Source organism: Chrysochloris asiatica, unplaced genomic scaffold, assembly GCF_000296735.1.
Source record: "Chrysochloris asiatica unplaced genomic scaffold, ChrAsi1.0 scaffold00075, whole genome shotgun sequence".
NCBI lineage: Eukaryota > Metazoa > Chordata > Mammalia > Afrosoricida > Chrysochloridae > Chrysochloris > Chrysochloris asiatica.
This window is the reverse complement of record NW_006408593.1, coordinates 13319671-13334599: the sequence shown is the minus strand read 5'-3', so window position 1 is coordinate 13334599 and position 14929 is coordinate 13319671. Positions and strand designations below refer to the sequence as shown.

General features: G+C 43.9%; 1 protein-coding gene across 12 annotated transcripts in view; it reads right to left on the bottom strand.

Moving 5' to 3' along the window:
* MADD (MAP-kinase activating death domain) overlaps positions 1 to 14929 on the bottom strand; it is a 61419-nt gene that overhangs the window by 18874 nt on the left and 27616 nt on the right. For 5 of the 12 annotated variants that reach the window (XM_006865078.1, XM_006865079.1, XM_006865084.1 and 2 more), the window contains 8 exons: positions 13080 to 13180; positions 11688 to 11771; positions 11194 to 11352; positions 8104 to 8212; positions 7423 to 7543; positions 7219 to 7324; positions 5435 to 5545; positions 2706 to 2813 (listed from right to left, as the gene is read on the bottom strand). In XM_006865078.1, coding sequence (XP_006865140.1) covers positions 2706 to 2813; positions 5435 to 5545; positions 7219 to 7324; positions 7423 to 7543; positions 8104 to 8212; positions 11194 to 11352; positions 11688 to 11771; positions 13080 to 13180 — 899 coding nt within the window. Of the gene's footprint in view, positions 1 to 2705; positions 2814 to 5434; positions 5546 to 7218; positions 7325 to 7422; positions 7544 to 7780; positions 7844 to 8103; positions 8213 to 11193; positions 11353 to 11687; positions 11772 to 13079; positions 13181 to 14141; positions 14196 to 14929 lie in introns of all 12 variants that reach the window. The other 7 variants (XM_006865080.1, XM_006865077.1, XM_006865083.1 and 4 more) reach the window with 4 other exon arrangements.

Genomic DNA, 14929 nt, shown 5'->3' with positions numbered 1-14929 from the left:
GTAGAACGAGGGATGGCTAAAGGGTAGACACAGGCAACATACAACAAGAGGTAGGTTAGCAGAGGAAAGATGAAGGTAGTGGAGACAACAGTCAAAGTGAGTAGAGGTAAATGCTATTAACTGTTGGTACAAGGAGGGATCGCAACTATTTAGCGAAACAAAGTGTATGGTCTGTTGAATGTAAAACTGATTATCTGCTTTGTAAACCTTCATTCAATTCACAATAAAAAGTTTTTTAAAAAAGGAAACCAGGGAAACAATACCATTTACAATAGTCACTTCAAAGATGAAATGTTGTTGCTGTTGTTGTTGTTAAGTGCTGTTGAGTCAATTCCGACCCATAGCAACCCTGTACAGAGTTCCCGTAAATCTTTAAAGGGAGCAGAAAGCTCATCTTTTTCCCGCGGAACTGCTGGTAGTTTTGAACTGCTGACCTTGAGATTAGCAGTCCAATTCTTAACCATTACGCTACCAGAGAAACAAAAGACCTATACAAAAAAAAATTACAAAAATGGGAGCATATAACATGCTTGTGGATAGGAAGACTTAACATTGTAAAACTGTCAACACTAACCAAAGTAATGTATAGATATAACACAATCCCAATCCAGAGTGAAAAACTGGTCACTGACTTTATACAGAAAGGAAAGCGATATTGGGTAAGCAAAGCATTACTCAAGGAGAACAAAACTGGAGCTCTCTCACATCTTGATCTCAAAATCTACTACATAGCCACAGTGGTCAAAACAGCCTGGTATAGCAATAGATACACATTGGATCAATCGAACAGAATTGAGAACCCAGAAGTAAACCCATTCACATCTAATCAATTATCTTTGACAAAGGGCCAAAACACATTAAATGGGGAAGAGATAGTCTCTTCAACAAACTGGAAATCCATTTATAGAAAAAATGAAACAAGACACATATCTCACAGCAATTACAAAAACAAACTCAACATGGAGTAAAGACCTAAATGTAAACTGTATTGCTATAAAGATCATCAATGAAAAAATAGGGACAAACTTCAGGGCTATGATACACGGCATAGATACACTATCAAGCATAACTAAAAACACACAAACAGCAAAAGACAAAACAGATGAGTGGGAACTCCTAAAAATTAAGACATTTATGTGATGCTTCTCAGAAACCCTATACAGGGTCGCTGTGAACTGGTACTGACTCGATGACACTTAACAATATGCTCATCAAAAGATTTTACCAAAAGAGAACCCATAGCCTGGGAAATTTTTTTTTTTTTTGCAATGACACATCAGACAAGGGACGAATCTCTAAAATTTATAGAAAACTACAATACCTCTACAAGAAAAAGATAAACAGCTCAACTTAAAAATGGTTGGAGGACATGAACAGACACTTCACCAAAGAAGACATTCAGGTAGTCAATAAACATATGAAAAAATGTTTGTAATCTTTATCCATTAGAGATATGCAGATTAGAACAACAATGACATATCATCGCACCCCAGCATTAATGGGAAAGTTCAAGAAACTAGAAAACAGCAAATGCTGGCGAGAATGTGGAGAGACTGGGACCCTCCTACATTGCTGGCGGGACTGCAAAATGATGTAGCTATTTTGGAAAACAGTATAGCACTTCCTCAAAAAGTTGGAAACAGCAATACTGTATGACCTAGCAATCCCTCTACATGGTATGTATTCCCAAGAAATAAGAGCCACCACACAAGTAGATCTATGTACACACATGTTCATTACAGCAGTATTCACAATAGCAAAAAGATGGAGACAGTCTAAATGTCCATCAATGAAAGAACAGACGAACAAATTTGGTACATATACACCATGGAATACGAAGCAATGTTGAAGAGTAACAATGAATCTGTGCATAACATGGATGAACCTGGAGGACATTATGCTGAGTGAAATTCATCAACCACAAAATAACAAATATTGTATGAGCCCACTGTTGTAACAACTTAAGAAGAAAAAAATGAAAAAGCTTTTTGTACTGATCCAGAAGAACTTTAGGATATGTGTAATAAAACAAAGCAAGGTATCGAGATCAGTGGACAGTGTGCTCCCTTGTTTAAGAAAGAGGAAAAATAAGAATCGTGGTCGTATTTTGTTGTGTTTACATAAAAAACCACTGGCAAATACGCAGGAAACTAATAAGGATGGTTACTTATTGGAGGAAGAAGGTGAAGTGGGTGGGAAATGGAGTGAAAGGGGGCAGGAGTGAGAGCAAGACTTCTCACTGTATGCCATTTGATGGTGTTTGGATTTATAAAAAGTTTGACTGTGTTAAATATCTTTTTTAAAAGAAGTGGTGGAGAATCATCTGTCATCTGAATATAACATTTGTTACTAGCCTCCCAATAGCCTGGTGAATGGATCATGAAAAGATGAGTGACATCAGTATTCTACATCAGTTCTGGGAGCTTTTTTGTGATTCTCCAGTGTTGCTCTGGGCCCCCTGCAAGGATTAGCACCTAAGCAAAACCCAAATCAAACCCGCTGATGCTAAGTCAACTCTGACTCACAACGACCCTCCAGGACACCGTAGAACTGCCCCAGAGAGTTTCCAAGGCCAGGATCTATATGAAAGCAGGTTGCCACATCTTTGTCTTGCAGAGCAGCTGGTACGTTTGAACCTCTGATCTTTCGGCTAGCACCTGAGTGCCTAACCACTGCACCACCAGGGCTCCCGGATCAGCACCTACCTCCATGAAAAAGAGATCTCCATTTGTATCTGTCCCCGCGTGCACCACAAATGTCTGCTTCTTGATGTGCCGGCTGCCACTGGATCGGATAGAGAGATCGCGTCCATTCTGAGGAGAGAGAGCACTTTTAGGGAAATCCCAAAATCCTTGTCACAGAGAGCTGTGGGTCGAAATCTTCCCACTGAGCAGTTAAATGACATCAGCTTCCTTAGTCAACACAGTTTTGTCTACTGGCCGACAGCCACTAGGAAAGTCTTCTTAAACTGCTTGGTTCAGGAACCCCTGTACCTAGTTAAAATGAGGCCACCACACAGTTTTTGTTTATGGGAGTTGTGTTTATAGACATTTATCACGTTGTGGTTGTTGTTAAGTGCCGTTGAGTTGGCTTCGACTCATAGCAACCCTGTGTAGAGTTTCTTAGGCTTTAAATCTATGCAGGAGCAGAAAGCACCATGGAGCGGCTGGTGGGCTTGAACTGCAGACCTTGTGGTTTTGGCAGTTTGGTGCTTATTGTATGGAGCCACCGTGCTCCCTTTATCATGTTAAAGGTTATGAATATTTAAATGTCTAATTTATAGACATGATAAATGGCTACAAATAGAAATATTTATAGAAAATATAAAAATATTCATTAATCCATTGAATAATAATACCTTAATAATAAATCCATTACACAGTTACACAAATACCATTTTTGAAAAATTACTATCTTTCCTGATGCAATATGTTGTTTTGGTTGAGGTCTGGAAGAAGCTCTGGCCTCACAGATATGTATTTGGAAAGGAAGGAGTCTTTTAACAGCCTTTTCAGATAAATATGCCTGCTCTTCTTTGACCCCCTGCCAGCATTCAAGAGGTTGTTGTTGTTGTTAAGTGCCGTCGAGTCGGTTCCGACCCATAGCGACCCTGTACACTTTCTTAAAAGCCGTTGCAATGTGTACTCTGAAAACACATCAACAAACTTTTCATATTGCTTCATTAAAATCCACAGGTCTATCTTATATGTTGAGTGGATCTTTTCCTCTATACCTGAATTTATAATACTCTACATTGAAAGATACTGGTTGATTGAATTCAGTAGCTCTTCCAAATGCTACATCTTTCATTATACGCTATAATAAAATCACATTCATAATCGCATCATCACTGTCACTAGAGAAGCCTTTAAATATTGGAATGCTTCAAGTTTAATAGTTTTACAAAATTCTAATTTCCAACTTAAACGTTTGAATCTTATTGGTGGTGGTGGTTATGTGCCGTGGAGTTGGTTCTGACTCATAGTGACCCTGTAACAAGGTTTCTGAGGCTGTAAATCTTTACAGGAGCAAAAAGCCTCATCTTTCTCCCGTGAACAGCTGGTAGTTTCGAACTACTGACCTTGAGGTTCGCAGCCCGATTCTTATTAGCACTGGCAAAAACCACACTGCCAGTTGTTTTCCTGTAAATGACAGGCTCACTTGATTAATTCTAGAGAAACTATCTGCCCAATACCTAGCTCTGACTGACCAGCCTGTCAGCAGTTCCCTGAGGTGAATAGGATGTTGCGTGACAAAAGCAGCTAACTCGCTTTCCAACTCTATTTCAGATTTCAGGCATCATATTTTGGTTTGTAGCAGAAGTGCTTTGTGTATATAAAGAATATAAAAAGGATGTATAATCAACGATCAAGATTTAATCCAAGTAACTATTTTCACTGTTTCATCAAGGAAATTCATAACTGAAACTGGAGAATGTGGTTGGGAAGAATATCAGGGGGTTTCAAGTCTGTGGAAAAATGAAATGAAAAGATCATGGAATTTCCCCACATACTTGATAAAGCCCACTTATACTAGGGCTATGCGTATGTTTGGTGCCAATACCTAGGTATTAAGGGGCCACAGTTTACCCACCATCAGTGCTAATGTCAACACAGAAAAAAGGCAAATAACATCTGAGTATTAATTACTAAATGTGGCGCTGTAGGATAAGCACTGAACCACAAAGTAGGTTTGAACTGTAAGTTTGGTAGCTCAAATCCACTGGCCACTCTTGGAAATGTGATAAAGGATTGTTATGAGTCAGAACTGATTTGACGGCATTTACCAACAACCATTATTATGAAGGAGTGCAGGTGGTGGCTCTATAGGACAAGCAATGGACTGCTAAATACAAGGTCAGAAGTTCAAACCCACCAGCCACTCCTAGGGAAGAAGACAAGGATTTCTGCTCCCATAAAGACTTACAGGCTTAGAAACCATATGCTGTGGTTGTTAAGTGCCATTGAGTTGGTTCCGACTTACAGCGACTTGTATAGGGTTTCCAATGAGTGGCTGGTGGATTTGAACTGCCAACCTTATGGTAAGCAGTCCAGTGTTTATCCTACAGTGCCACACCAGGACTCCCAGAAACCTTACACAGGGTCACCATGAGTTGGGATCACCCATGGAACCCAAACACCATTATGATGAAAACCGCTTTGACGTGGTAGAGTCTCAGGGTCTGCAGATAACACACTGCTATGTGCTGCATTAAGGCAGTGTGGGTACAGACAGCCCTCCCACAGACCAGATGGTCTAGCCTCATCCAGAGGCAAAGACTTCAATGTCTGTTTTCACAACTGGGTGAACTGGATTCCACAGTGATACAAGCCAAAAAAGTGCCCACGGGGGAAGCTTGGCCAAAAGGTTCAAGCCTGAGAGGTTGACAAGTGCAGGGAAAGGGGTTCTGAGGAAATGACGCAGATGTGCATACCAGGTTTACCAGCTGATCGAGCACCTCGTTGATTTGCTGGCTGTACACAAGCCCAATGTGGGACTTTCCCATCAGACGCCTCACCTTCTTGCGGATATCATTCTTGTTTACCTGCAAGGTCAAATGGGATCTTAACAAAGGTGGGCTCTGCTCCCAACTGGGGAGAGAAGAGTAGGTACAAGTAAGCTTGCTACGATCTGAGAGAAACCCACACCACAGAATATGGGGGAGATGCCGTACTCTGCCAATGCGCTAATACAAAAAGCTCTGGCTCTTTCCCTATGTGGTTTCTGCAGACAGCAGCTTTTTGAGCAGTGCTGCTTCAAGTAGACGGCGGCTCATGGGGCACTGCCTCTGAAAAATGCAGAAACAACCAGTAGTGACACCCTGGGGTCAACTGTAGCTCAGATAGCCTCGTTTCCCAACCAAGTTAACTGGTACCCCTGGCGTTCAACAGAGTAAACCGTACAACAGAAACTGCCAGAAGCTCAGAGGGCCTGAAGGCATTCTCTGTATCTCATTAACGGAGCCCTTGAAGTTCAGGGAGGCTGGGGAGAACAGGAGGAGGAGAAACCTTGGGTCTTATTCTCAAAACACCTCTCCCTACTCACTAACCCAAAATATGTGTTTTCCCTTCAGAGCTGGGCTCTTCTATCTGATGACACACATCTTCCACAGCTAGAATACCAAGTGCAATCAAATCTAACTAGAACCTACCACAACTGTTTTTATGGGTAGCTATTTTCGTTCAGCTATGGAAAAACTCTTGGAAGTGAGGATAGTGAGACTGTGTCTCACATACTTTGGACATGGTATCAGGAGGAACCCTGTCAAAGGACACTGAAAGGACACAAAGGTAAAGTAGAGGGTCAGGGTAAAACAGAACGACTCCCCTTTGGTTGGTTGATGATGCATGGAGGAGATTGTAACCATGGCAATGAAATGATATACGATAGGATAAATGTAAAACTAATGCTCTCCCATGTAAACTATCACAGAATTCACAATTAACATTAAAAAAACACTAAAAAAGGAGAGAGAGAGAGAGAACAACTCCCTGTGAGTTAAGAGTGATGCAGTAGCTGTATTAATGGGCTCAGACATGACAATTGTGGGGAAGGTACATGACCAACAGTGCTTCATTCTGTTTGCATCTAGTCACTACGAGTTAGAAGCAACAGCACCTAATAACAACAACATGGAAAATTCTATAGGATAAAGGTTTGGGGCTAAAAAGTAAATCCTGAGCTTCCTTTCTAAGGTTTCAGAACATACTACTTAAAGAAAATATCTGAATTGATTGTAGTCTGTGGGGAGTCCATTTGTTACAAATATTAAACAAAGAAAGACCATTTAAAATTCAAAATAAACAAATGGTATGGAGTTATCCTGGTGGCATGGCGATTAAGTGCTTAGCTGCTAAGTGAAAGGCCGTGGGTTTGAACTCACCAGCTGCTCCGAAGGAGAACAATTCGGCAGTCTGCTCTCATAAAGATTTATAGCTCTGGAAAGTCTATGAGGCAGGCACACTGAGTGAATCAGGAGCACTTGATGCCGATAGGTCTGTGCTGGCCTTTTTGGTTTGTTTAGTGTTTATGGAGTCATCAATTAGCTTAGCCAGGCAGCCTGGTGGTTTCAAACAAATGGATTCTGTGTGAGCTAGCACACACGCCACTGACTCTCAGTCATGAGACGGACCTTAGGAAATGCTATGACAGCTTCTCAGCTGCCCTAGACTTTAGACACTAGGGCCAGTAGCTGGGCGTCAGCACAACTGACATTACCTTCATCAGCAGCATGTAGGAGATCAGGTTGTGCAAAAGCGTGGCCAGCAAGCGATCTTCATCATCCTCCAGGCGCTTCCGGTCATGTTCTCCCAGGGACAGATACCTAAGCAGAAAACCCAAGACAAGTATGGTGGGGTCACAGAGAACTAACTGGGAGGAGGCTGAATTTACTTACAGCTAAGGGTTTCCTATGCCCCATACCTGTCAATCATCTCCTGGGGACCCTGGTCCATACCCATTCCTTCTCTCTCCAACATCACAGCATCTAAGAACGCATCTTCCCAGAACTGCATTTGGTCCCATAAAGTAGAACGCTCTTTGCCTGTGTAGAATACAGTTTGTTTAGGGGCTTATTGAACAAAAACAATGCAGCTGCCAAACCAAAATAAGGAGCAAATTCCAGAGAAAAGGGAGGCATTGCAAATTCCAGAGCAAAGGAAATCCAAGACTTCCTCCCCCAGATCTAGTCTGTCTGCCACCAGCCCCAGCTGCCTCCAAGTGAGGCCCAGCCCCTCCCTAGGAGGAGGGATGAACACAGCACACAAAGAAAGATGGTTACTTATAGAAAACGTCTCCATAGCAGCATCCTCTAACTGGTCCCACATGGATCCTTTGTCCCTTCCTGCCAATTTGTGAGCAGGAAGGGACCATGGTAGCAAGAAAGGAAGGAGAGGAAGACAGAAAGACAGAGGCTGTTGATTAACACCAAAATCCAATCTCTTCTAGCTTTCACCCACTGCTTTTTCCAGACCCAGCAAGTTGCTTGTTTCGGATAGAGAAACGCTTCCAAACATCAGCCATTGCTTCCGGTCAGTGCCACCCTAACCCTTGGCCGAGCCTGCTTTCCTCTGAGGCAAGGGGCCGGCCCAGTCTGTTTCTCACCTAGAAGCCCCTCGTAGAGATACACCCGCTGGCTTACATCTTCAGAAGAGCGAATGGGGCTGCTCACCAGCTTCTCCTTAACGCTTGGCTTCAGGCTGTGGGCTTTACCCTAAAGAGATGAGGTGATAGGTCAGCTGCCAGAAGGCACTAATGAAGAGAGCACAGAAAACCAAGCAGCTCATATACCAGTGGCCAGCCACGAGCAGACTCCACTCACCCTGCATCTGCTACTCGGCTTGCTACTATACTAGAGTCTCACGTCAATCTGCTAGCCCATACTTCCTAAGTCACTCAGTGAAGTTCTTATTTTAACTCCTTAGTCTCTACAAGGCTCTTTTCTCTAAAAGGAAAATGAGGAAAATTCTGTATCGCAGCACGACAAGGTAGAAGGACACAGGGTGTGAAGTCAGACTGACCAGGTGAGAGCCCGGCCTCTTACTAGGTGTGTCCTGAGCTTCTCTAAGCCTCACGTCCCTCATATAAAACAAAGCGGATCACATCCACCTTGTAGAACTGTTACATCTGAGAACATGTGTCTGCTATGAATAAACATTCATTTTTCTATCTTCTCTTTTGGTGCAATAGTTAAGTGGTCCGTTGTTAACAAAATGGTTGGGAATTCACATTCACCCAGTGGTCATACGGGACAAAAGACTTGACAATCTGCCCCCATAGAGATTATAGCCTAGAAAATTCTATGGAACAGTTCCACTCTGTCACCAGGGTGGGTTGCTATGAGTCAAAATAGACTCAGTGGCACCCAATACCACCGTCTCTCATGCCCCTATGAAAAATTACAAACTTTACCTGCCACTTCTGCAATAAATACTAGACTTTCTACTCATCCCAAAGAGATTTTCAACTAGGTCAGAGGTAGGTTTGTCTATTTCAAAACAGATAAAAGAGTAAGCAGAGAGCAACCCATCCCCGGTTATTAGGGAAAGGTGTGACTAAAGGAAGTTTCCTGGATCACAGCCAAAGAGCTTATCATAGCTGATCATAGTCACATAGAGGACCACAGTGACTTAACTTCATTATTTCCTGGAAAAAAAAACCTACAAAAAATAAGGTGTGGCACTGTGGGCTAAAGTGCTGGACCACAAGGTCAGCTTGAACCATAAGGTCGGCAGTTCAAACTCACCAGCTTGGAAATTCTATACAGGATTGTTGAGTTGAGACAGACTGATGGCACATAACAACAAGTTCAGGTAACTGCTCTCGGCAATTCCATTGTGCAGAGAGCCAGTCTCCAAGGATAAGGGGTAAAAATTTGTCTCAGGAAGGTGCCTGGAAACGTAGTACTCAGCTAAATGGGTCCTTGCAGGTCAGCTATTCCATAATATCTACCTTAGTGTCCAGGATGGAAGCACACTGGAAAGATTCAAGACATTTTTATTAAAACCAGACTCTTTAAGACTCAGAGAGAGTTAGGACCCACTGATGGGAATAGCTTCCAATTCTATTCTGCAACTTCACTTTAGGATGCCCTTGCTTGACGATTAGCAACATGTGGACAGAAGGCCTTAGGTGTGGAGATGATCACCAGGGTTAAAAAAAAAAAAATGTGTTTTTATATTTCATCTTCCATTCTCACTCAGTCTAATAAAGCGGCAAGTGTATCCGAACGCTAGCTCTGCTAGAGGCAGCAGGTACACACTGAAAAGCAGTGTGTCCCAGGCAGGTTGTCTTCAAAAATGAAGACTTGTTTTCACCTGGTCATTGGCTTATTAGGTGATCTAGACATGTCCTTTGTTTCTGAAAGCATTTTCCCCTCACCTGTTGGAAGAGACTACTTATCTGCTCAATTGCAAGTTTCTTGAGAGTAGGAACCACATCCTATTCATCCAGGTTTCTTTAGTACAGAAGCTGGCACTTAGAAAATCACTTATAAAGGTTTGTTAATGAGTAAAAACTTCAAATTACCATTAAAAACGTGCCAAAAGAAACGCACCCCCAGAGATCATTGTTTCAGCAAAGCACGGGACAGTAACACTCGTGAGGGATGTGCTCCTCAGAACAATATAAATCACACGAGACCAAAAGGGCAGCATCTATCCTCAAACAAAGCTCACAAGGAAGGAAGGGGCAGCGAAGAAGGACGAGTGGAAATGGGAACCCTGGGAGGAAGTGGGAAAAGCGCTGTTACATTGCAGGGGTGACAACTAAAGTCACAACACAAAATGTGTATGGGCTGTTGAATAGTAAACTGACTTGCTCTGTAAACTTTCACGCAAAACACATACACACAAGGTGAATATACAAAAAGAAATGCCAGTTTTAAGGTTCTATTAAACAGAGGCCTGGTGTGGTGCTGGATCAGCACTGTACTGCTAACCACAGGTTGGTGGTTCAAACTGACTCAACAGCACTTAACATAGAAACAGAGCAGTGACAAGAGTAAAAGTGGACTAGCTCACAGAAGTAGGTAGAAAGATAGGAAATGAGAGTTGTAATTACCCAGACATGGCCACAAAGATACTGCCTTGTCTGTTTTAAGCAAGGGTCATTACCACATCGGATTTTAAGCCCTTATCTGACTGGGCGAGGAGCCTAATTCATCAATAATTCAGGAGAGTCAATGACTCTGTGAAAAAAAAACCTTAAGAAATAGTCTCTTCAAAGCTGAAAATAAGAGGATTTTCCATTCCTTTGTTGGTTCATTCGAACAAATCTATCTTAGAAGAAGTACACCCAGAATGCTTCTTAGAAGTGAGGATGGCGTGACTTTGCCTCACGTACTTTGGACATGTTATCAGGAGGGACTAGTCACTGGAGACATGCTTGGTAAAATAGAGGCTCGGTGAAAAAGAGGAAGACCTTTAACAAAATGGATTAACACAGTGGCTGCAAACAATGGGCTCAAACATAGCAGCACTTGTAAGGATGGTGCAGGACTGGGCAGTGTTTCGTTCTGATGCACAGAGGGCCTCTCTATGAATTGGTACCAACTCAAAGGCACCTAACTACAACATCTATTCCTTAGTTTATCTTGTCCTTCTTAATTCCTCTATACTCTCCATTCTTTTTTAGCATGCTCCCCTCCTCCATTTTAAAAAAAAAGGTCTTTTTTGATTAGTAAACAAAGCTTACAAAGATGGCGCTGGTGGCAGAGTTGGTCTCAATTTCACTATCAGACAAAGTGGCCCGAGAGCTGGCCAAGTGGGCACTGCCCTCGCCACCTGGTCCATCACCTGCATTGCTGCTCAGGTCACTGTCTGCTCCAAGGGTCTCTCCAGAGCTATTACTCACCTGGAAAGGAAAAAAGGTAGTAAGGGATATTCCTCAAAGAAGGGCTCCAGACATGCCAAGCTGTTAAGAGTTCTCTGATGTCATGAGAAAGTGTCGAATTCCACAGGTATGTCTGATAGCCTCTTGAAGTACCTTATTCATAAGATGAGGAGAAGCCCTGGATGAAACCTCAGGGTCTGATCCCACATATACAGACCTATGACAGGTAGGCATCTCCACCCTGTGAGCCCTGCTGACCTGAGACTAAGAACTGTCTCCAGAGGAGGAAAGAACTCCCTTTCCAAAGGGGAAATTCCCATCCCGCCCACCAAGATGCCAGTGTGGTGTTCCCCTACCACGGTGCTAACTTCAGAATCCTGACTTGAGCTTCGGATCATGACAGAGGGACTCACACCGCTGACAGAGTCTGGATCAGTCCTCTGAAACAAGACACAGGGGCGAGGGCATGTTAGGGAAGGTGTCCTCTCAGCTTTGTATACCCAGGCAATCCTGTTCCTTCTTTCCGATCTTATCCCCCACCTTTCAACAGTCATTTCTAGAAGAGGTGCTTTTTTAAAAAAGGTTTCTCCCCTGAATATCAAATATATATGACTTATATAATAATATAAGAAGCTCTGGTAGCGTAGTGGTTATGAATCGGGCTGCAAACCACAAGGTCAGCAGTTCGAAACTACCAGCTGCTCCGCAGGAGAAAGATGAGGCTTTCTGCTCCCGTAAAGATTTACAGCCTCGGAAACCCTGTGCAGGGTGGCTATGAGTCGGAACCGACTCCACGGCACTTAACAACAACATATAATAATATAAACAAACAACAGAACCAAGGAAATATATGCTCACTGTAGACAGAACCAAGGAAATACATGCTCACTGTAGACAACACGTGAAAGAAATCAAAATAAGCTATTCAGTCTACCACCCACCTTAAGTTTTTCGTATGCTTTGTTTCTGTGTTTTCTACAAAATTAGAATAACAACGTGCATAGTGTGGCAAACATTTCTCCAGATCACTAAGTTTTTGAAAACATAATTTTTAATGGCTAAGGTTTTATTAAGGAGCTCTATCTATTAGCATAGTGGTTACAAGTCGGGCTGCTAACCTAAAAATCAGTAGTTTGAAACTACCAGCCATTCACAAGAGAAAGATGAGGCTTTCTGCTCCCATAAAGATTCACAGCCTTGGAAACCCTAATCAAGGTCGCTATGGGTTGGAATCGACTCCATGGCACATAACCACCACCACCACTACCAAGGCTGTATTGGAGTCCTGGTGTGGCACTGTAGGATAAAGCGCTGGTGGACTGCAAGGCCAGTGGTTCACACTCACCAGCTGCTCCTTAGAAACCCTGTACAGGGTTGTTATCAGTGGGGACTGACTAGAAAGCACTCAGCAACAACAACAAGGTTGTATTGGGGAGCACGGTGGCCCCACAAAATAAGTACTGGGCTAGGAAGCACAAGGTCAGAGGATGAAGCTCACCAGTCACTCCACAGGAGAAAGATGAGGTTTTCTGCTCCCACAAACATCTAAAGCCTTGGAAACCCTATACAGGGTTTAAGTCTGAAACTAGCTCTATGGTAATTAACAACAACAAAGTTGTTGTTTATTGTACTTTTAGATCATTCTCCTACTACTGGATATTTAGACTGTTTTGAGGTTGTTCCACTTAAAAATGTATTCTGAGATAGCAGGCCTGATCCTCCCAATTCTCAGCAAGGATGTTACAAACCTGGGAACCAGACGTCAGGCTGACACCACTGTCTGCGCTGATCTGGGATTTTTTCTCCTCTGTCTCACCAAGGTCAAAGGCAGGCTTGATTGCTTCAGGCCCTGAGTAGGGGAAGATTTGTGGTTACTTGATGCACCAAGGACAGGGACAGGCTGGTGAAGGCTGTGGGGCAGCAGCCCAGCCTGGTCGCAGGTCTGTTTAGCACGTCCCAGTCACCTTTCCAGAGCCTGTCCCGCTCAGGACCCTGGAAGAAGAAATCCCCAGGTGCCTGAAGAACCACCGAGGCTGACTGAGACCTGGTGTCCTGGGGTTCTGCTGCTACCCTCTTACCCTGAGGAAATATAGGCGAATCACCTTCAAACACAAGAAGCTCCACACACGAATGTGTCTAAACCTCATTCCATTGCACTCAGGGGTCAGTGGTTCACTGGTACCTGACACTCACGACAGGCCCCAAGGGCACTCAGCAACCCCCAAACCAACGTCTACAAAAGGGCTAGGAAAGGTCAGGCCCAATGAGATCAAGAGACCCCAGTCGTGACACTGGACACTGCCTGCCCCCCTGTGCAACTGCTACATCTGAGACAAAACCCCCACTGCTTCCCCACCCACCCACAATGGTATGGTGGAAGGACAGGAGGACAGAGAGCAAGAAAGCGTGCCTAGGCAAGCCACCAGAGAGAGTTGGGCAGCTACACACTCAACACGGAGGGACAGCAACCATCTCTGCCAACTGTACCCACAGGCCTTCTACTAGGTAAGGAGGTGTGTTGCGATAGGCGAAATGTTCTCCCCACCAACTCTGACACAACAGAGACAGGAGTGCTAAGGGACACCCTGATCACAGCCTGAGTGATGGGGGCAGGGAGGAGCTAGAAGGATCGGCCTAGAGCTGAGTCTGTATACCTGAGTCACATACCACCTACCTACTTTAACTCAGTCCAAATACACCCCCTCCCCACCAGCAAACTTTGGGCTGACAAAGGAAATCTGCCCCAACTGGGCCTGGGGAGTTGGCAGGTATGGGAGACTTGGGAACAGGAAGGGGCATTTGTTCCTTACTCTGTTTTTCCAAAGCTTTTTGCTTTTTCACTTCCTGGTGCTTGTTCCACAATTCTACCCCAGATGCAATGCAAGCAGGAGAGAAAGACAGACAGAGTCAGAGGCTGGTCAGACAGAAGAAATGGAAACCCACCCACCAGAGTTGATGCGGCATCAGGCATGGGGTTACAAGTCAAGAGAGAAAAAGATATGTTTGTTTCGGCTGGGCGCGAGGGGGGCGAGGAGATCAAGAGACTCAATGCCTTTCCTCAAACTGGAGACCTAGGCTATACGTTTGTAATCCCAACCCCTATGTGGCAGCGGAATCCCAGTAGAGAGCAGACTGGAAGGGCCCGGGAGAGCAAACGTCTTCATTCTGGCACACGGCAGCTAATCCTAAAGAGTCAGAAGCACTTGCTTAATATCATGTAACTAAGGATCAGTTCAACTTCCCACCGAATCATGCTGTCTCTGCCAAATAAAGCTTCTTCTTCTAGAAGTCTGAAAGACTCCGGATCAGATCAGTATCACCTCAAGCAGCCAAAGGGTTTCAGAAGCACGAGCATGAATCTGTTGGACTCTCTGGATTGCACAGAGGCTAACTCTTCCTGTCTGTACTAACCAAAAACAACCCTCTGCTCACAATCAGTGCTTGCCCTATACCAAGAGGCATCTGGGAAAACGCTTATACCTGATCAAAGAGCTGGTCATTTCAACTGATCTAGGATGGCAGAGGGACGCGAAGCTTCTCTCTTCCTTCCAGGAGAGGGAAAAGGGAACATAAACTGGTCAAGAACGGTATCTTACAG